The following is a 23,024-nucleotide window of genomic DNA, read 5'->3' on the forward strand; positions in this document are numbered from 1 at the left end:
AGCAGCTGTAGGTAAGGATTGGAGTGGAGGAAAGGCAGACTGTTGGGGAGGTGGGTGCACAGCTGGTGAAATGTCCTGCCTGCACAGTTCCTTCTCCCTGGCATCTATAATGGTGAGTCTTTCCTGGTAAATACATGATGTCCTGCTGTCAGCCATCTTTGTTCTGGAAGATGGTTAGAGTTATACGTTGTGTTCCACAAGCCACGTAGAACTATACATATTGGGGGCTGTGGCAAGGTTCCTAGAAGACTGGCCAGAACCCAGTACATAAAGCTCCGGTGGACATTGACCCCTAAGCAATACTGGCAACAATTTATCGTTGAAAACTTGTATTAAATATGTAAGATAAGCTTATTCTTTGATGGAATCATATGGACCATCCACTTATAAATTGATCTTTCCATAATTGATACAGATATATAAAATGGGATTTTCATCTTTTTCTTATTTGTGCAAAATGTAAGGGGTGTTATACCTATTGCCATTTATTTATTCATTTAACATTTTGTTTTTATGGGCTGCTTTAGAAGATTCCTGCTCAGGTAGCTCCTGTCCAAGCTCTTTATAATAGTTCATCACCTAGTGATGATTGAAACAGAATTGAATCTTGTATAATATTGAATTGTTTTCATCTGTGGCATCTAATTGCACATGCTGGTACCCCCTGCACTGCACGCTTTTCTTTTCCAGGCATTGGTGTGGCTTGTTGTCAAACCTCATTCCAGTCTGCTCTCAAAGGCCAACTTCTCAGAGAAGCTTTCCTGACACTCCACCCCCAACCCCCTCCACCTCCGGTCTAAAATAACAGAGGCCCATCACGCTGTATAATCTTGTTTTTCCTTTGTTGCATTTATCAATGCTCATAAGTCACATATATTTTTAATAATTTCGTATGTTTTCTTTATCACACAAAATTATTAAAAATATAAGCTCCACGAAGCAAGGACTTTGTTTCATTTCATATCCCAGGTCCACAGACTATGTGCCTTGCACATAGTAGGTCCTCAGTACATATTTGTTGAATAAATGGGTCATTTCATATTCACAGTGAATTTCATATTTGTAAGATTGGAGGAAAGAAAATTGTGTCTTAAAGATGAGGAAACGGGCTTCAAGAAGTTGAGTAACTTTCCCAAAGCCATGTGGTCAGCAGCAGGGTAGCCCTGAGATGGGGCTGGAATAACATTGCCTGACTCGGAGCTGAGTGTGTTCCCATGGACTCACAGAGGACCCAGTAACATGCAGTACTTGTCTGGTGGCCTGGACTTCTGCCGTAAGATGGAACAAAGAGAAGTCACACCCATTTTTAATCCTTCTCTGAGCAAATGATGTGAACTTCTCTGACCACCGGTTCTTCTTCCTCAAATGAGAATTAAATTCTCACCAAGGGTATCATGAGTATTGTGTGACCAGTGAGTTAAGACCTGTGAAGTGAGATAAAGGTCCTACAGTATATTCTAAATGTCATCATTATGTTACTGAACTAGAAAAAAATTAATCACCTATAAAGCCATGTTTTCTAACTACTATTTATATTTTTTGTTGCTTTACTGCCTGCTTTAATCTAAAGGCTACAGTATACATTAGGCTTTCTTTAATTTGTTATTTTGCATCCAGAGACCCAGACACAGGGCTTATTTTTTTTTTAAATCAGGATATGAATGCCTTTATTTTGGAAAAAAGCGTGAATAGAATCTCTAATGATCCACTTGGAATGATAAAATTCCAAGTATACCGGGAATTAGGAGAAGGCTTTAAGTAATCTCTTAAGTGACCTCAGGGGAAGATGTATGGGATGCTTCCATTAATTCCACACCATCCTAATCAGTCCCCACTCACTGCGTACTCTCAGCCTGTGTAGAGGCTTCTGTGGTATGCAGGAGATTCCAGAAGTACAGGGACTAGACTTGAGTAATATAGTACCCGATGGTGGCAGCTCTAATTTGCATCAGCTCTAACAAGCTGGTGTTGAAACTGGATGGCAGGATGCCACAGAAGTCAAGGTCAGCATACTTTGAAATAGCGAAGTGAGTCATATAACCCAAGGTTTGCACATACCCACAGGGCTACCTGACTAACCCTGTCTCCAAGGGAACACGTCTAGGAGTTTGGTTAAGTGCCAGTGCCCAGCTTGTTCTTAGGTATGTGGTGAGTGACAAAAGGAAGCAAAATTTGCTGGGGCCCCCTCATCTTGCTAGGAGACAGATACAGAAGGAAAGAAAAATTAAAGTGAATAATTGAGCAGGCAGTCAATGTACAGAGAAGCCATCAGGAACTGGGGGTGGGTGGAAGTGTAGGAGAGAGGCCTGGCCCAGGTGGAGTGAACAGTAAAAAAACAAAGCAGAGAAACAGACTGAAGGGAACAAGACCTCAGAGTGGTTTAGACATGGACCTGGGCAACAGATGGCTTGGGTTTGATCCTGATATGCTGTTTTCTTGCTGTGTGACCATGAGGGAGATTACTTCCCCTTTCCAAGCCTCAGATTTTATAGCTGTAAAATGGAGATTGTGATGTTGTCAACTTTTCCATTCATTCAACAAATTGTTGTCTAATGTGCCAGGCATTGATTTAGATGCTAGAGATACAGTGACAGATGGGTCCTTCTTACTCTTGCAGAGCTTGCTTTCTGGTAGCAGAAGCAGACAGCAAACAACAAAATAACAAAGTGGTAAGTGCCACACAGAATGTAAACAGAGAAGTAAGTGAGAGTACCTAAGGAGTTCCTTCAGATTTGTGCTCTTTGTGGAAGGGACAGGGTCTGGGGCCTGAATGATAACAAGGAGCCAAGGGAGAGGGTGCCAGGTGGAGATGCAAAGACTTGGGGCCAGATTTGGCTTAGCATGTTCAAGGGCTGCCAGGGTAGATGAGGGTGGGTAGGGGGGTGAGTGTAGGAGATGAGATAGAAGAAGTAAATGAGGGCCAGATTGCTGAAGGATAATTTTCACACAGCGAAATAATCTGATCTTCAGTTCTGATCAGTTTTGACAAATGCGTATCAAGACACAGAACATTTTTATTGTCCTACAAAGTTCCTTTCTGCTCCTTGCCATTCAAATCCCTGTTCTCCAGAAGCAACCATTAAGCTAATTTGTGTCACCATAGGTTACTTTTGAAATTCTAGAATTTCATATAAATGACACCACATGGTACGCACTCTTTTTCTTTCACTCGGCATAATGCTTTTGAGATTCATCCATGTCGTTGCACTTAGCAGTAGTTAATTATTATTATTATTTTTATTCCTGAGGAGTATTCCACTGTATGGGTGTACCACAGTTTGTTTATCCATTCACCTGTTGTGGACATCGGGGCTGTTTCCAATGGAGTCAGATTAGATTTGCATTTCAAAGCATCCCCTTTGGCTACTCTGAGAAGAATAAAGTATACAGGAGAAAACGTTGAAAAAGAGGGCCAGTTGGAGTTATTGCAATGTAGATGTAAGTGTATAGTGGTGGCTTGGCTGAGGGTGGTAGCAGTAGAGGGGGTGAAAAGTAGAAAGTCTGGAGCTATGATTGTAGCAGCAACAGGACTTCAGTTTGTCGTTGGGTGGTGGCGGCGGCGGTGGCATGTGATAAAGAGACAGGTTATTGGCCCGAGCAACTGAGAGGATGGTGGCACCGTTTACCAAGTTGGGGAAGACCATGGGAGAAGCAGGTTTGGGGTGAGTGAGGAGCAAGAGTTCTTTTGGGCATGTGTTAAATTAGGCATGTCTCTTAGCAGTCAAGTGCTGTTTTGATGATAAAATGAGATCATCCATTTGGTAGTTTAGTATAGTATGTGGAACATTGTAAATGCCTAGAAAGTGGTAGCCACTATTACAGTTGGAAGCAGTGCTAAATCATGATGATGGAGCTTACTGAAGAGACTGGCCAAATTGGAGAAAAAGGAAAAATGAGTAAACAGGAATAGTGGGAAATACGATACACTGGGTAATGAAGAAATCAGTTGCTAGAAAGTCTTAAATTTCAGGTAGAAAATTTTAAACTGAAGTCACATGATAATAATGAGTCTTTGCACTTTAAGAAGAAGAAGACACAGAATATTTAGTGTGCCAGCGAGGAGTTTTAGGTTTTGGCTCTTTGCTCCTCTGCCAGCTGGGTGAACTCAGGCAAGCCACATCCCTTCTCTAAGCATTGAATTACTTGTCCTGTGGGGTTGTGGCGATGGGAAAATTAGATGATAAGGGCTAAAATTGCCTTGGAAAGTATCAAACAGAAATGCTCAACATTATTAAATGGCTTCGTAGAGGAGAACGATGTATTAGACAGTGGGAGTTAGATGGAGGATTGGAATGTACTGCTAGTGGAGAGGAAGCTGTCTATCTCTAACTGGCTTTTAAGGCCTGACCCTGAGGCCTTGGTAGTGAGAAAAGAGAAGATATATAAATTTGTGAGAGACATTGAAAGAATCAGATGGCCTAGGGTGAGAGCATTGAATGCAGATGAATTGAGCCTCAGGAGCTGGGGAAAAGGTAATCCAATGAAGACAACAGGATAGTTGAAATGTGGGTGTTGGAGTTGAGGGCAAGCCTTAATGGGTAGACATGCCAGGCGTAGGCAGTTGGGAATGTGGGCTGGAAGTTCTGTTTTGCAGGTTGTGCTGGTTGTGTGGATTACGAGTCATCAACCCAGATAATGACTGATACCATGTGATTTTGACCTGACCTGGGAGGCAACATATACAGTGCTGTTTATTTTGCTCATCTTGGTTGACTTGGTGCCAAAACAACAGGCTGAAGAGTAAAAAATTCTGTCAGCTGGTTGTCTGGATCGCTCAGTGCTAGCCAAACAGTTTGACAAATCCTTCCACTGTGTTGAAGACTGAGCTGACTGCTTTGCAAGTTCACTGAACAAGTCGTAGGATTGGATGTGTATATTAAGAGAGAGTCCAGAATTGTCTTGGGCTTAGGGTTCTGGGACACTAGTTTTTTGGCCCTGGTGTCACTCAGGACCTCTTGAGGCCCTTTCAGCGGTGGTGCATGGTTGGGTTTGCTCCTAGAGAGGTGACTCAGATGTAAAGAAGGATGTGGCTCACCCCTAGGACATTTGGTAGCACTAGAGTCATTCCAGCATCTTCTGAGATAATGTCTAAGGGTCCTGGGCCTTTAATTCAGTCGGACCTGATTATCTAGCACAAAGAGAGCAGTTCCTTATTCAGCTTCAGCACAGGCACAAGGACTTACTTCTTCCAGACCTGTTGGTTTCTGTTGATGTTGATTTTGGAGAGCAGAGAAGACAAGCACTGGAATTGGGTGTTTATACCTGGATTGTTTTGCCCTGGGTCATTTCTTCCTGACATTCCGATTCCAATCTCCTTTTGTATCCTTGACCACTCTCTTCAGTATTTGTTTTTGTGGTTCCTTGTGACTTTCCAGACCTAATGGCGCTCTAAATTAAGGTGTTCAGAGATTCTTCCTCTACTGAATTACCTCACCAGTTATCTTTTCTCCTCTTCTAGTTCTGTTTTCACTTTCAATTCTAGGCAAATGTGATCTGGGGTAAAACCCTTCCCTCCCTTACTCCCATTTTCTTCTTTACACTTGTGCCAAAAGTCCTCAGATTTCTAAAATCCCAGTTTCAAGTCATAGCTTTATGGGGTCTGCTGGCCTTCCGTGTACAACTATGTGACCTGGAAGTCTTGTCACACAGTGGAGAAAGAAAAAGGTGTTATGTCTCAGAAAGGATTACTTAGCCTCTTAAGTTGAAGTTGTATATGGAAAGCTAAAGTTAATATTGGGAGAAAAGAGCGGTATTGACACCCACAACCCTCAGACCATTTTTTTTCCTCTTAAAATCTTTGCTACTCGTAAGTGTGGTCCTCGCATGGGAACTTTTTAGAAATGCAGAACCTCAGGCCCCACACCAGACCTACTGAATCCGAACCTGCATTTTCACAGAATTTCCTAGGTGATTCATGAGCAGACGAAAGTTTGAGAACTGCTTCAAATCACAAGAGCATTGTGTAAACTGCTTCCAAAGCAGTTTGCTTCCAAAGAGAAAATTTATTAGGATCACTGCTGCCTATAGCAGACTCCAGGTGTTGCTGTGGTTTTAAAATAGGATTAAAAGATTTTTTTTCCCTAAGTAATAAATACACACTGTTAAGAGGAAAATTCAGACAGCTCACAGTGGTAGCCAATGAAAATGTAAACCCTCTTAATGTGCCAGTCTTCCCAGTCCCCAGCCTCAATCCTCACTCCCTTTTAATCGTTTCCAGAAATTGTTAGGCTCCCCTCCCTCACCCACCTGAACTGTGTCTTACATCTTATACTGCAGTTCAAGGAGGGGAACTAGATTCACTGCACAGACATCCACTTTAGACATCCACAGTGAGGCTCGAATGAATTCGTGAATGTGTCAGAAAGTTGGATGTTGGCAAATCAAAGGTGTTGAGTGAGGGAGCCCAAAAGGAACACTGGCATCAAAGCCTTATTATTAGCAAGTTTTAATTGTTTCAAACTCTCCACGAATTTTAAAAACAGGGTAACCTACTTAATGACTCACTTATTCCTGTCATTTGCTATTTCTCTTTTGCTGAGACAAATTCTGACAGCGGAGGTGTGGCCACCTAGACGCTAACTTCTTTTGCTCTTTTAGATCAGAAAAGGACCATTGGTGTCCCCCATGTGCTGGTTTCCTCCTTCCCCACAAGGGCCACCTGGCAGAAGACCCATATTTGAAGCGATAATTATTTTCTGTTCTTGCCTTTTTAAAAAACAGCTTTATTAAAGTATAACTTGTGTGCCATAAAATTCTCTGGTTTTAAATGTACAATTCCGTGGTTTTTGGGAAATCGACTGAGTTGTACAATCATCATTATAATTCATTTTCAGAAGGTTCTCATTGCCCCCAAAAGATCCTCATGTCCATTTGAGGTCAACCCCATTTACTCACCCAGTCCCAGTCTGTTAGTCTACTTTCCAGCTCTATAAATTTGCCTTTTCTGGACTTTGATATAAATGGAACTGTACAATATGTGGTCTTTTATGACTGGTCTCTTACACTTAGCATAATGTTTTTGAGATTCATCCACATTGTAGCATATATCAGCACATCGTTCTTTTTTACTGCAAAGTAATATTCCAGTATAGTGATATGTCTTGTTTATGCATTCAGCAGTTGACGGACATTTGGGTCTTTTCCATGTTTGGCTGATATGAATAATGTTGCTGTGGATATCTGCAATCTTTGTGTGGATACATGTTATCATTTCTCTTAGCTTAGATACTAGGAGTGGGTTTGTTGAGTAATGTAATTAATTTATGTTTAACTTTTAAAAAACTTTGTTTTCGTGGTGAAATACACATCACAAAATTTACCATCTTACAATGTACAGTTTGGTGGCATTACGTAATTCACACTGTTGTGTAACCATCATGCCATCTACCCACAGAACTCTTTTCATGGGGCAAAACTGAAGCTCTGTATCCATTCAGCAGTAACTCCCCATTTCTCTCTCTTCTCTCAGCTCCTGGGAACCACCATTCTACTTTCTTTCTCTATGATTTTACTACTCTAGGCACGTCATAAAAGTAGACTCATACAGTTTTTGTCCTTTTGTGACTAGCTTATTTCACTTAGCATAATGTCTTCAAGGTTCATCTGTGTTGTAGCATATGTCAACATATACTGTATTTTGTTTATCCATTCATCTGTTGCTGTGAATGCACACTTGGGTCACTTCCACCTTTGGGCTGTTATAAATAATGCTTCTGTGAACATGGGTGTACTGCTCTCTCTTCAAGTTTCTGCTTTCAGTTTTTTGTTTGTTTGTTTGTTTTTTGGTTATATACCCAGAAATGGAGTTGCTGGATCATATGGTAATTCTATTTTTAAATTTTTGAGGAATCATCATATTGCCTTCCATAGTGGCTGCACCATTTTGCATTCCCACCAACAGTGCACAAGGGTTCCAATTTTTCTACATCATCACCAGCACTTGTTTTCTGTTTTTGATAATAGCCATCCTTCTTGGTGTGAGGTGGTAGCTCATTGTGATTTTGAGTCGCATTTCCCTAATGATTAATGATGTTGAACATCTTCTCATGTGCTTATTGGCCATTTATATGTCTTTGAAGAAATATCTGTTCATCTTTTGCCTATTGTTTTACTGGGTTGTTTATTTTTTGTTAAGTTATAGGAATTATTTATATATTCTGGATCTTAACCCCTTATCAGGTATTTGATTTGTAAATATTTTCTCCCATATCGTGTTGCTTTTTCACTCCGTTGACTGTATTCTTTGATGCATGGAAGTTTTAAATTTTGTCCAGTTTATTTATTTCTTTCGCTGCTTGTCATTTTGGTGTCATATTCCAAGAAATCATCACCAAATTGATGTCATGAAGCTTTCCCCCTGTGTTTTCTTCTAAGAGTTTTATAGTTTTAGGTTTTATGTTTAGGGCTTTGATCTATTTGGAGTTATTTTTTGTATTTTGTGTAAGACACGGGTCCAGCAACTTAAGTCTTTTGCCTGTGAATATCCAAGTTTTTCAGCATCATTTGTTGAAAAGACTCCCCACTCCCCATTAAATAGACTTGGCAACTTTGTGGAAAATCATTTGACCATATATGTTAGGGTTTATTTTGGGGTGCTCTGTTCTGTTCCACTGGTCTGTGTTTAACGTTTTAAGGAACTGCCAACCTGTTTTCTAAAGTGTCTGCATCATCTTACATCCCCTCCAGCAATGTTCGAGGATTCCCATTCTTCCACATCCTTGACAACATTTGTTATCATCTGCTCTCTTTGTGGGTGTCAAGTTGTATCTCACTATGGTTTTGGTCCTTGACTTTTAAACATTCTGCCGTTGTCCAGCCTGGAGTAGAGAAGTAATAAAATAGAGTGAGGACCTGTCCACACACAACCACAGGACTGATTATCTACGTACTTGCCGTTCTTCAGTATAGACTGAATAAGCTCAGGCGAGTCTTTTAGCATCTTAGATCCTTGGTCTCTTAGATCTTCCAAGTAATGGAGATAATACTTTCCTCACACAAGGTGAAATGAGAACAAGTATACAGTGCCTTTCTCATTTTAAGTGCTTAATAAATATTGGATTCATAGTTTTACTCCTTAAATTTCTAGTCAGTGTGTTCTTGCTGCAGAATGCCCTGTCTCTGATTTAAGTTTTCCAACAAATATTACTTTCCAGTATTTTAAGCATGACAGAATCTTGCTAGACAGCTTGGCTGTCTTTCTCCTGTTCCTTTGGATGTCACCCAAATATCTTCAAACCCATCTTACTCATCGACACTGAGTGAACTGCAAGCGCCCTGCTCCCTTGTCTGTCATCTGGGTCATAACCACTTGTTTATCCAGTTTAGCTTCCTTCTCATAATCCATCCTGGCTTTTGCATCCAATGGCAAAGTCTATTGCATTCTCTTGACCTCTAACCTTGGATCCTGTTGAGGCATAGACATTTTTATCCTCGCCAGGTCAATAGCAGTGTGGTGGCCTTTTCTTTCATGGTTCTGCCACGTCTGCAGAGACTTGCTCTTGGGGGAGATGAAGTCATCTGGGCAGTCTTCCCCTCCTCTTGCCTGGGTTGTTAACTTCTGCAGTAATTAATTGGCTTGGCAGCACACTCCCTAAAAGGCTGTTCTTCAGATGGTATTTTGTTAAAGCTGCAAGGACAATCCCCTGGGGAGTTCCCTTAGACTGCAGCTGTCTTGCCTAATTAAGGAGAGACATGGGAAGGGTGTTTTGAAGGAGACCTCTTATCTTGAAGAACAGTGGCAGGGCCTGAACATCTGGAAGGGAGATATGAAGGCCAAGGCAGAGGGCATGGTGGCAGCAGCTTGGAACACTGGGCAGAAAATGCTTTGCTGTCAGTCAAAGGATAATGTTTGAACGCTTTCTAAAGGATTTAGGATGTCCTCTTTAGTAAATTAGGCAATAAGTCCCACACGTATTAAAAATTTTGTGCACTTAGATTTTGAAGTGTCCTGTGATACATATACATATGCAGAAATACTTTTCATATCCTACCCCAAAAGCATTCTGAAACAAGTGAGCAAAGCTCGAGGGACTTCCAGATATCTCAATGGGGTATACCTTTAACCACTTAGAACCACTTAGGAACTATTGAGACTGTTCTGTGCCTAAGCTGATAGGGTCCATAGTGAAGACTTGGGTTTTGGGGGTAGATTCCTTTTAAACTCTAGTGCAGCAAAGTCCAGTAGAAATATAATGTGAGCCACATATGTAACTTAACATTTTCTAATAGCTCCATGTATTAGTTTCCTAGGGCAAGCATAACAAATGATCACAAACAGAGTGGATTAAGCAATAAAAAGTTTTTCTCAGTCACGGTTTTGAAGGCCTGAGGACTGAAATTAAGGTGTCAGCAGGGCCATGCCCCCTCTGAAGGCCCTGGGAAGAATCCTTCCTTGCCTCTTCGTAGCATCTGGTGGCTCCTGGCAGTCCTCGGTGTTCCTTGGTTTGTAAATATATCACTCCTGTCTCTGCCTCTGTCTTCATATGGCTGCCTTCCCGGTATGTCTGTGACTTGGTGTCCAAATCTCCCTCTTCTTTCTCTTATAAAAACACCAGTTATTGATTTTAGGGCCCAGTCTAAATCCAGGATAATTTCATCTCAAGAACCCTAAGTAATCATATCTGTTTCCAAATAAGGGCCCATTCTGAGATTCCAGGTAGATATGAACTTTGGGGGACATTATTTACAAAAAGAAGAAAAAACCAATAATTAAATTTCATTAATTTTAAAGTTTTATTTAACCTAATATTCCAAAATATCATTATAACATGTAATCACTGTAGAATAATTTTTAGTGAGATATTTTCCTTTTTTTTTTTTTGGTACTGTTTGAAATCCAGTGTGTATTTTACACTATGACACATCTCAACCTGGATCTGCCACCTTTCAAAGACTGGATATCCACATATGTCTGGCTGCCATGTATTGGCTAGCTCAGTTGGAATTCTGTGTGGCTGACAAAGCTTATATACATACCTCTCATTGGTTTGCCCTGTGTTTGCTCCATCTCTCCATTCCTCTCCCCCTTCCTTCATTCTCCCCTTAGTTTTCAGGAAATTTTCAATTTATTTGGGAAAAGTCTCATTCGTTTTGAACAATAGAAATAAAAATCTACTTTTTAAAATCTGCAGGGATCCCAAGACTCAGTGGAGGAAGCACAGATAGCCAGTTTTGAAAGAAAAGTCTTTTTATTTGGTTACATTTTTAAACATCAGCGTTTATTGTTGATAGAATTCATCAAGCACTTCAGTCACAAGTGGCTTAAATTAAGTGTGGTTAATATTTGGGATGTAACATTTTTTTATTGAGTTGGGAAAATACAAGACTTTATTATTACAAATATCTCTGCCATGAGCTTTATGACCCACCCACTTATTTGCCCCCATGAACTCTGCATTATTCTGTCAAGTTAAGACAAGAAGTGGCATATACTTCTTTCTGGGCTGATTGCTGTAGGTCTGTTGCAATAATGAAGTTAAGATTTATATCTTTAAAAGTCTGTATTGTGTCTCCAAGAATTCCAAGCTTGTTACTTTTTGGCTTGAACCTCATCGAGGGGGTCAGGGAGCGGGGCTTTATAAGTAGCTCTACAGGGAGAGAAGTTTTGGATCCTTGAATTCTTAAATGTGGTTTGTGATAAGGCAGTGATTTCCGCCACCCATCCTACCAACTGATTTATGCTGTGCCTTTGTTACTGTCATTGGAATTTTGTTGGAATTTTCCCCACAGATGAATCAATGTTAAAGAAAATGAGCAAGCAACCCATGAATATGAATATCGCAGTGAATATAAAATACAATGTGATTGTCTCTGCCCCTACCTTACTCGTGCCCCTCCATAAGTATGTATCTAGTTCCTCCGTATGTTCACGTACATATATATATTTCAATTGCTTATTATTCTTCCATAGTTTGCTTTTCTGCCGTAACTAGAACCTAGAGAGGCTCCGTGTCAGTACAGATAGCTTTATTCTTCATAAAGGTCACATAATTGTGGTACCAATCTAGACAATTTAATAAATTCTCTTACTGATTTACAAATATTTTATTTCAATTTTTGCTTTTTGTGAGATTGGGCTACTGACTCTTTTGATGATTTTTGCTGTGTGTATTGTGCTTTAGTGTCAGGGTTATATTGGATTCATAGACTGACATGTGAGTGTATAATTTTCTAATGGAACAATTTACAATACAAAAGATTGATCTGTCCTGCTTTTAGGATGGTAGACACTAGACACAGATGACTATGGAGCATCTGAAATGTGGCTAGTCTGAATTGAAATGTGCTGTAAGTGTGATAAATCCCTTGGATTTTGAAGAACTAGCATGTAAAACTATGTAAAATGCCTTAATAATTTTTATGCCAAAAATAGCAATATTTTGGACATTATATGTTAAAGAAATTATTAAAATGAATATCTCTTGTTCCTTTTCTATTTTAAAATTTGGCTACTAGAAAAGTAAAAATTTTATGTGTGGTTCACATTATGTTTATGTTGGACAGTGCTGATCCAGTTCTTAAGAGTTAACGAGACCTTTCCTATAAAACCACCTTGACCTGAGGCCTTTTTAAAGAGTAGAATTTTGACTACCTTTTCATTTTCTTGTAGGGTTGTTAAAAAACTTTATTACTTATTAAATCAATTTTGATAATTTATATTTTCTAAGGAATTCACTTGGAAATTGTAAATCTAGTTTAATCTATTGGCATGAAGTTCTACAGAGTACTTATATATAGTTATAAAGTAAATCTGTAATTTTTACTTCTTTCTCACTCTTTTTTTATTTTTTGCATGTGATTTTTTGCCACCATTAGACTTGCCAAGAATTTGTTTATTTTTATGGTCTTTTCAAAAACCAGCCATTGATTATAATGGTAGGGTATATGATTTTGTTTGTTATCTATTTCCTGAAGTTTTTACATCAATTTCTTTTGTCTCTTTTCTCAAGTTTATTTCGTTATTCTTTTTCTAGATTATTGAGTTGAATAATCAGTTCATATAGTTTTAATCTTTCTGTTTAAGGATATATATTTTCCTTTTCAAGGAAATCTATTTAAGGGTATATGTTTACCTTTAAGTGTTGCCTGGACCATATCCCATAGGGTTTTGAATATATTTTGTTCTCACTAGTGATTGTGTATGTGTAACCTGGCCATTTCTTTCTCCTCACTTCCACTTTGTTATAAAAATCTCCACCAAGATCACTCAGTGAGCCTTTTGAGTGACTTCCCATTGCTATCGCCTATAGTGGAAATGGAGCCCATTTATTTTGTGGGTAGTATGTCTTTTAATTTGTAAGCCGTCCAATGATTTGTTTAATAAGTGCTGTGGCCTGTTTCATAGTGATTGGGGACAGGGGTATCAGTGGTTGTAGCCTCTTCAAATCCTTGCTTTAAAGTAGTAACTGCTCACTCACCCTTTACAACAGGGCACTCCTAGCATATTACCAGCACCACCATCATCTTTATCACTACTTCCATTTATGCAGCACTTGTTCACATTAATTATGTAATGCCCCAGCAGTCTTGTGAGATGGGTATTTTTAGACCCCTTTTATAGATTTGGAAGCTTGGAGAGGTTAAGTTATTTGTCCACGGTTCACACAGTTAGTAAATGTTGGAGCTGAGATTTGAAACCATGTTTTTATATGACTATAAGGCCTACACTCTTGACCGTGTCATTGGTACTGTACACTGTCACCTGCTTCGTTTCTACCAACTTCCACCTATGCTGAAACATTTTGCTGACCATGACTTTGCCTCTATTCCTTCTCCTATTGCTGATGTGGGTTGGTTGGAGGCAGGGTGTTGAGGAACAGTGGAGAAAGTGAATGACTATTGCAGGTGTGCTCAGAAGGGACCCTTTTACCGGAGTCTCTTGCCAGTGTCTTGTGATGGAGGATAGCTTCAAACTTCACATCTCCCTTATCCTTCAGCTCCTTTTTCTCTATCCCTGGCCTCTTCATTCCTCCAGAGTTTGAAGAAGGCAATATATTAGGAAAGAACATTCTGGTTCTTCAGCTTTTCTGTAAGAGTATCTGACCTCTTTCCATAAAGTTGTTTGGGAAAATTCCCAGGAATCTGTTTGCTAAGCAGACCTTCAGGAGGAATAGGTAAGCCTACCTCTTTGATTCAGTCTCAAAGTCTTATCTATTCTAGACCAGTGGTTCTCAACCTTTTGTTTTTAACTTAGGTTGAATTTTATGTAAAGATAAATAACATAACTAAAACAAAGGCAAGGGTAATTTTGTTTATATTTATTTACAGTGATAGTTTTAGAATCTTAAACTTCATAGAAATTCTAGAAAGTTCTGACGCAGATTGCGTTAAGCCTCCTCTTTTCTCCTCTGTCACATTGCTTCAGATGAGCATCATTGGTCTCATATTGCATAAAAATGTTCTAGAGGAAGCGGGTACCTACATGTTTACCTGTACACGAGGCGAGTGGTAAGAGGTGTGTTCAGAAGGACCCGCACGATTTCCTTCTGAAACAAACTGTTCTTCTCCTTCCCTCATCCCACTCGAAGTTCCCCTTGTCTGTTTCTATCTCCCTGACAAGCCTCTGTTAACTTTTTTTTTTTTAATGGAGGTAACATTGGCTTATAACATTATATGAGTTTCTAGTGTACAACATTATAATTTGATATCTGCGTGCACAGTCTGTAGTACACAGTCTGTATCTGTTTGATTTAGTTCACTTAACATAATACCTTCACAGTCCATCCACGTTGTTGCAAATGGAAATATTTCATATTTTTTATGGCCGAGTAGTATTACATTGTATATCTATACTACATTGTCTTTATTCATCAGTGATGGACACTTAAGTTGTTTTCATATCTTGGCTGTTGTAAATAATGCTGCAGTGAACACAAGGGTGCAAATATCTTTTCCAATTAGTGTTTTCATATTCTTTGGATAAATACTCAAGTAGAAACAGAACGAAAGACAACCAGACAAATGGGAAAATATATTTACAAATGATATTTCCAATAAGGGCTAATGTCCAAAATATATTTTAAAAAACTCATACAACTTAACAACAACAAAAAACAAACATCTTGACTAAACAATGGGCAGTGGATCTAAATAGACATTTTTTCAAGGAAGACATACAGGTGGCCAACAGGCATGAGAAAAGATGTTCAGCAGCTTTAATTATTAGGGAAATGCAAATCAAAGCCACAGTGGGATATCACCTCATACCTGTTAGAGTAGCTATTATCAAAAACACAAGAAAAACAAGTGTTGGAGAGGATGCGTAGAAAAGGGAACCCTTGTACACAGTAGGTGGGATTGTAAATTGGTGCAACAGCTATGGAAAACAGTATGGAGATTTCTCAAAAAAAAAAACCTAAGGATAGAACTATCATATAATCCAATATGTTGTTTTTTTAATGGATCTGTTACTAGCATCTTTTTTTTTTTTTTTTAGATCAGAGATGCTCAACCTTGGCTAAGCATTGGAATCACTAACTTAAAATACTGATGCCTGCGACCCATTCCTAGAGATTCTTATTTAATTGGTGTGGGGTCAGATGTGGATATTGAGTTCTAAGGAGCTCCCCAGTAATTCTAATATGCCTCTAAGGTTGAGAACCACTGGGGTAGATTTTTATTTCTGCAGAGATTTCTGTGTCTTTGGTATCTCGTCCTGTGATTGACATGTGGTAGGTTCTCAGTTATGATGAATAAGTAGATAAATGAGATAAGAGATTCATGAGAGAGTAGGAGAGGTTCATTTGTGTTTATTCTTCCTCTATCCTCCCTATGCATTCTTCTCACCCACCCTCCAAATTCAGAGAGAGCATTCCCCATCAGAATTGTCTTCTTAACACTGTCTTGTGTGAAAGCAGTGGTTTGGTCACATGGGCCTCAACCCCAGGCACAGTTCTGAGAAATTTCTTACCTGTCGATGCATACCTTTAAACCAAAAAATGGTATTTTCTCAAGGTTGATGGCTCTTCCTATAGAAGCAGAGTATATAGGCCAGCAATGCTTTTGGACAGATTCAGAGCAAGTTGGCTTCTCAAGCTTCCTTGCAACGAAGGAACTTCATACTTAACTAGGTCACTGTCTCTGAAAATCTGGAGTTACAGTGCTAGCTTTGGTTGTTTTTTTTTTTTCTAGTCCATGCAGAGTTCCTGCCAGTTTTATATCTCGCCCATAGGCAACCTGCCACAAGAAAGGTAGGCTGTGGTTGCTGATGTGCCCAGATGCAAAATCCATCATGTTTGTTAAAAGCCAAAGCAATTATCGAGGCAAATGAGGACAGACTTCTAAATTACGTAATTCTTTGGAGTTTTGAACTTTAGTCATTATCTACCTGACTCCTAACCCTAAAGTACATCTTGGGCCTTACTTAGTGAAACCCTTGATTAGACAACTTGGCATCTTTATGATAATTTAAGGAGAATCCTGTGTTCCCTTGGTGGGCCTTGGTTAAGGTATTTGTGTTTCTTTCCATCTGGATATTAAAGAGATTGTATAAGTTAAGTTCTAGATTATGTTAGTAATTATTGTGCTTTCCTGTGTAATAGAATGATTTTGGACTGGAAGTCTATTTTTCTTTCTCTAACCTTTTTGGAAAGGGCAGCTGGATCAGACCAACTGCTCAGAAAAGCAGAGGCTTTGGGAGTCCCTTGAAATAGCTACTCCATTATTAGGAGAGGAGTGGTCCACATGGGGGCTGGTTTCCTCCATCCCTATAAAGATTGTAGGGATGCTTTCTTGGGTGCAAGTTCTCATAAGAGTCTTCCTCAAGAACATGTTTACAATTTCTGAGATGTTTACAATCTCTGAAGAGGAGGTGGATGGCTCATTGCAGAGAATTTCAAGGCCCGGTTCAGTTTAGTAACAGGAAGTGGGGATAATAGGTCCTACTAGATGCCTGGCGAAACGGAAGAGGGTCACTTGAGCTACTCACTAAGGGTTGTGCTGTTGTGGTTGCTTCTTTTGGTCTTTCTTTTGGTCCTGCCTTCTGCATGTTCATCGCAATGAAATGTGAAAAGCAGTCAGGCTGGGCTTGCCAGATTCACAGGGCTCACTGAAAAGGACTTACCTTCAAAAGCAAATTTTTTTCTTCTACCTTGACCCTTATTGTCTTGCCAATGATTTAGTCTTTCTTCTCTTACTCTTCTATATATATGCGTATTTTGGAAACTATTCCTGTTTTGGAGAATTTTCAATCTGAGGTCAAGGCAGCGTCCATTCAGGAATTTTATACAAATCTGACTTCTACTGACTTCAGCCATCTGGTACATGGCAGGGGGTAAGGCTGGGGTTGGGGCGGGGTGTGGAGAAGCCCAAACAAAGAGAAAGGACCTATGAAGGAACAAAGATCTAACACAAAGCCCATGCACAAAAATCTGTGCAATTTGTTTTATAGACCAGTACTATCCAGTGGAAGTATAACCTAAACCATATGTGTAATGAAATGTTCCAGTAGCCATGTTAAAAAAATAAAAAGAAACAGGTCAAGTGAATTTTAATATCTTTTATTTAACTCCATGTATCTAAAATGCTAATGTTTCAGCATGTAATTAATGTGAAAATTATTAATGAGATTCTATTTTATTTTTATACTAGTCTTCTAAATCTGGTATCTATTTTATATCTACAGTACATTTTATTTTGACCTAGCCACATTTCAAGTGCTCAGTAGTCATATGTGGCTAGTGGCTGCCATATTGGATAGCGTATAAGGAAGCCTCCCACCCAGAATAAATCAGCCTGTGTTACATGTTGTTCTAACAATTTTCTTGTTTGCCAGCCAAAGCATATTTGAAGCAGTAAATAAATGATGGGAGCAATTGAGTGGTAAAGGATAGCAAGGAAGGGGCAGAAGAATTATAAGTGGCTGGTCATTCAGTGCAAGCACGCTAGCCTTCCAATCCTTATGATCCCAGAAATATGCAACTTGGTAGAGTAATTGAAAATAATCAGTCTCTTTCCATACTTAACTTCTGCTTCATAATCAAAGTCACCACAAAAAGGCTAAATAATATTCACTGTTCTCTAAGAAGGTAAGGAAGTGCGAAGAGTTTGTAGAAGAAGCAGGAAGGTTTTTATCTATCAAGTGCTGCTACAGTCATAGAGTTCTGCTACAGGAAACCTGGGGGAGAGACCTAGGTATAAATCCAGGCTACATGATGAGGCCCTCTCCATTTCTAAAGCTGAGAGCCCAGAAAGGACTAGAGGAGCCTGCAAGTGTGGCTTCAGCTGGGTGTGTCCCTCTTTATATCCCTAAGGTTGCTGACTTCTTCATTTTTAGCGGGTTTCCCTTCTGGTCCATGGGGCAGAGTTGCAGCTGGAGTCTTGGAACCATCAAGGCTCACCTGTGGCCCGGGACCCAGCTGTGTTCCAGGGACCTCAGGAGTCTGGCTTGTCACTCTCCAGATGGACTTCCTTGGAACTGAGCACTCCATGGACATTTGCTTGGGGCAGTGGTACCGAAGTGCGTGGGCCTGCTGTCTGAGCTTCAGTACTCAAATTCCAGCCAGCAGAAAACAAAACAAAATAACACCAAAAACCAAAATGCTGAATCAGACACCCTCTTGATCTTTTTTCTGTTTTTGTTTCTTGTGCATATATAGAAAATTATAAAGTCAGGAGTGGGGAGGGTAACTGTCATATAACTAGTGTGTATTGTTCTCGTGTGAAACATTCAGTCCATTGCTGCCTGTTACATAATTTTGTCTCTGTCTTTATTCTTTTTTTAGGCTGAGGAATCTTGTAAATGTAATGGCTGGAAAAACCCCAACCCTTCTCCCACTCCCCCCAGAGCCGATCTGCAGCAAATAATTGTCAGTCTGACAGAGTCCTGCCGGAGTTGTAGCCACGCCCTAGGTGAGTTCCTAAATCTTCAAGGGAACCTTAACGGTGTCCTTGTTGACTGAAAGTTCTAACTTCGAGAAGTAACGTGAGCTAACTGAACTTGCACACCATTTACCTCTATACGAGGCAACGACAAGAGTCTCTTTAGTCTCGTGAATTTGCTGGGGAGGGCTTCATGTGAGGGACAAACCGTGCACTGTTTGCAGTCACTCTTCCCCTGTCCCCAAGAGCTGGGTTCCACTCGGGGATTGCCAAATAAGATGAACCAAGGACAACTGAGTTAGTTAGAATAATGTGTCACGTGTCCTGATTCATTCCAATGGGGGTCTGGGGGTCTTTGACGCACAAGGTCAAAACCTCAACCAACTGTTGTCTTATTGTTGTTATTATTTTCTGATTCCCTGAATTTTCTGGACATGCTTCATTTTATCTTCATATTCATTAGTTTCCTGCATCTAGTAGCCCTTTTTCATAGGGGTTGGCGTTCAGTAAATATTTACTTGTGTTTTCCCTTTCAACTTTATCTCTCCCTGTAAGATAATCATTGTCACTATGGCAAGGTAGACTTTGCCAGAGTTACTCAACTGTACTATGCTAATAAGTTTTTGTCCTGATACTAGTTTTAGGATAAATATTCTTTTAAAATTTTGTTCCAGTAGATAAAAGTTAATGGATAATTAGTTTTCCATAGATATTAAAATTTCAGTTCATAAAGGATCTCAGAAGATTATACTTACTTTTTTGCCTTCAGTTATCTAATCTCTCAAAGAATGTCTTTATGTCCAGGTTACTGTCCAGTAGTGCAAGGGCATAGTACTGGGCAGAATATTCTCACTAAAGTGGCTTTTTCCATCTGACCATTTCTAAGTGGGTGCCTTCTTTTTTGTCATGTCTTTCTCAAGCTGCCAGCTGATATCAGATGGTACAGCATCAGCCTTCAAGGTCACCATGGTATTAGGCTGCATCTGTGGTTTTATTTTGTACTTAGCTGGAGAGTATTTCAATACTTATAGAGCAAAAAAGTAGTAGATAGTGTGATCTTGTCAGGCAGTTACTGTACTGGAGTAACCTTCGAAAAAGGAAATAGAGAACATTAATCTCACAAAAGAAATAAACATACGAATAATTACATGATTGTGTTGATTTAACTAGGGCGTAAAATAATGTTCAGTTCTGATTTTTGAAGCAGCCAGTGCAAAGGAAAGATTTTTAAAAGTTACAGAAATGCTTTTGCTTATAACTTAATCTTTTCCACAATTGATCCCTTTTCGAATTGCCTTAGAAAATATAATGCAAGAAAAAGCTGGGCTCAAGAACTCCTTAAGCACTGGGCTTGAACTGTATTTAGTATTGATAAGGAAAATCTGATTATCCTACATCAATTAACCTTTAAAAACAGAGTCTTCTTAGTTGAGCAGATTGTCTCCATTCTGAGCATATAAACATTCATGAATACCCAAAGGCAGAAACAGCCTTTTTCAAAGAAAAGCCAACTTTGTTCCCTTTTATAGTTCTTAACATGGTTTGAAAGCAAATACTCTTATTTGACAATAAGAAATCAGAATGGGGGAAAAAAGTACATATCTGTTGACCTAGCAAATCCATGCCAAAAATTTAACCTACATATAAGTTAAGATGTGCCTTCAAATTAAAAGGATAGTTATTATAGACTTATTTATGATATAAAAAGCTAGAAACAACTTAAACTTCTCAAAGTAGGAGATAATTGGTTGAATTATGAGAATCTATGTTATGAAATTTAATATGGCCATTACAAAAGATATATTTTCTAACACAGAAAGACATTTGTAACATACAGTTAATGAAAAAAGCAGATCATAAAACAGCTTAATTAGAGTTTTTATAATTTAGGAATTACAGATCTGCCAGCCCAAGTTTAAATCCTAGCTTTACAACCAGCAGCTTTGAGTTGGAGCATTTTATTTAATCAGTCTGGACCTCAGTTTCTTCATTCAGCAGTGGAGTTAATGACAATATCTACCTGATAGTATTGTTATAAGGATGAAATAAATTAACATATGTAAAATTTTAGAACAGCGCCCAGCAAATTAATGCATGATTATGAGCTTTTCTTGTTGTTAGTATTACATACAATACTCAGGGTTCTTTCACTTCAAACAACAAATATGACGAATTCTGTGTAGTGTACATAAGAAAACAGTGTTTATAAGAAAGGTGCTGGTAGCTCCCAGAAGCTGAAAACAGGGGAACCTGGTTTTAGTCTGATCTGTGGATCTCAGTTACAGAAATTTGTAGACCTTCTGTCCTGGACATTACCGCTGGATGGTTCTGTTCCAACTGCCTCTGCCCTTGTGATTTTCAGTTCAGGATTTCAATCCCCAGAGGAGGGGATCTGATTGGCATAGTGCCTACTACATGCTCGACCCTCAGTGCCTTCTTCATGGAGAACTACGTGAAGGTGGTCATTTCCAAATGCATGAATATCGACTCAAGAATAGAATCATGAGTATAATCTCATTAGTTTAGGAAATATGACATATATTTTAATATAGATTAACAGCAAATCTGGAAGGATGTATGTTGAGTTGCTGACAGTGATTTTCTCAGGGTTTTGGAGTTTATAGGTGTTTTAAAAATATTTACCCCTTCTCTCTTTTTTCACTCTCTATCCTTCTTCAGTCTGCTTCCTTAAAATGGAAATGTCTGCACCTTTTCAAGTACCCTTGGAATTATTTCTGCAATGCCATAGTATCTTAGTATCAAGGTTGTTGGAAACCTTTTTCTGAGATTATACTTCCTCCCTCCCTCCACCCCCTTTAAGAAAACTTTTTATTATGGAAAGTTTCAAACAAAAGTAAAGTAGAACTGATAGCTTAACAAACCACCTCTACTCATCATCGGTCTTTAACTGTCATTAACATTTGCCATTTTCTCACCTCCCTTTCTTTGCCAGAGTATTTTAAGCAAGTTCCAGACATCTTCTTTTTTATTCATGTAGATTATTTTTTAATAATTACCAACAGAGTAGAGGTTGGAGTCTAGGGAATTCTGTCAAGCACTGTGCAAGCTTGAATTCTCAAGGACAGTGCAATTTGGGGTGCTGTTCTATTTTCACAGCCACTATTCTGAGCATGGTTAATATAGTCACCGGTAATCATATACATGTGTCAGTGTGTAATATTGCTGGACTTGTTGGAACAAAACATTCAGGCTTATCGATCGAGATGATGTCTATTCCGTTGATGTGCTGCTGGACATCTTTTGGCTCAGCCACACGTGTTCTTTTGACAGTGAGCTCTGGTTACAATTGGTCTCCTGACTGTGCTACTTCCATCTTATGCATCCGTGGCCTGCCATATTTGATACTCTTCTGTGTCTCCTGGGTATAAAACACAGGACTGATGACAGTCTGATCAAGTGGAAAGAACGTTCAACTGGGAATTAGGAAATAAGAATTCTAGGCCTGGCTCAGCAGTTTAGCACGTCCCTTAACCTCTTTGCAGTTCACTGCCTTCATCCACAGAATGAAATGGTTAGTCCAGACCTACTGTCTAATATTATAGCCCCTTGATACTTGGGGCCAATCATAACTTGAAATGTAGCCACTCTAAATTGGATTGTGCTGTAAATGTAAAATACATGCAAGGTTTTGAAAGCTGAGTATGAAAAAAACTGACGTATTTCATTAATATTGATCACATGCTGAAATATTTTGGATATATTGTGTTAATAAAATTTATTATTAAAATTAATTTCAACCAATTTTTTAAACGTATACATGTACGGCTTACATTATATTTCTAGTGCACAGTGCTGGCCTAGAACATTCTAGTTTATTTTCTGAAATTATTTCACATTTGGGATTGGCGCAGTTAAATTCATTTGCAAAAATTTGACGAAAGGTCCTAACAAAGCACTTCAGTTGGTCCAAATGTTTCTCCTTATTTTAGTATTAATAAAAACTTCTTATTTTGAGACTACCTGTTTAAATAGCAACCTGCTTTAATGATCAGGAAAGGAAGAAAAGAAACACATTCTCTTGATCAAAACACAGTTGGAATTTTATGTTGTCATTTTGATGTCCATTGTTGTGAACTGTGTCAGAACATACCAATTATTAAATTTGACTAGTGATCGTTTTTTTGCAGTTTTATGTAGGTTTTTGATTATTTTTCAATGCCATCAGTTTTTTTCTGATATGTATTTAA

The 23,024-nt window shown here is 39.0% G+C and overlaps 1 protein-coding gene across 1 annotated transcript in view; it reads left to right on the forward strand.

The window, feature by feature from the left end:
- Positions 1-13,636: 13,636 nt before the first annotated feature.
- Positions 13,637-23,024, forward strand: part of KAT2B (lysine acetyltransferase 2B) — a 66,125-nt gene continuing 56,737 nt past the window's right edge. The window contains exons 1-3 of the mRNA XM_025043606.1: positions 13,637-13,783; positions 18,272-18,454; positions 18,720-18,846. Coding sequence (XP_024899374.1) covers positions 13,637-13,783; positions 18,272-18,454; positions 18,720-18,846 — 457 coding nt within the window. The remainder of the gene's footprint in view (positions 13,784-18,271; positions 18,455-18,719; positions 18,847-23,024) is intronic.

This window comes from Pteropus alecto, unplaced genomic scaffold, assembly GCF_000325575.1.
Source record: "Pteropus alecto unplaced genomic scaffold, ASM32557v1 scaffold92, whole genome shotgun sequence".
NCBI lineage: Eukaryota > Metazoa > Chordata > Mammalia > Chiroptera > Pteropodidae > Pteropus > Pteropus alecto.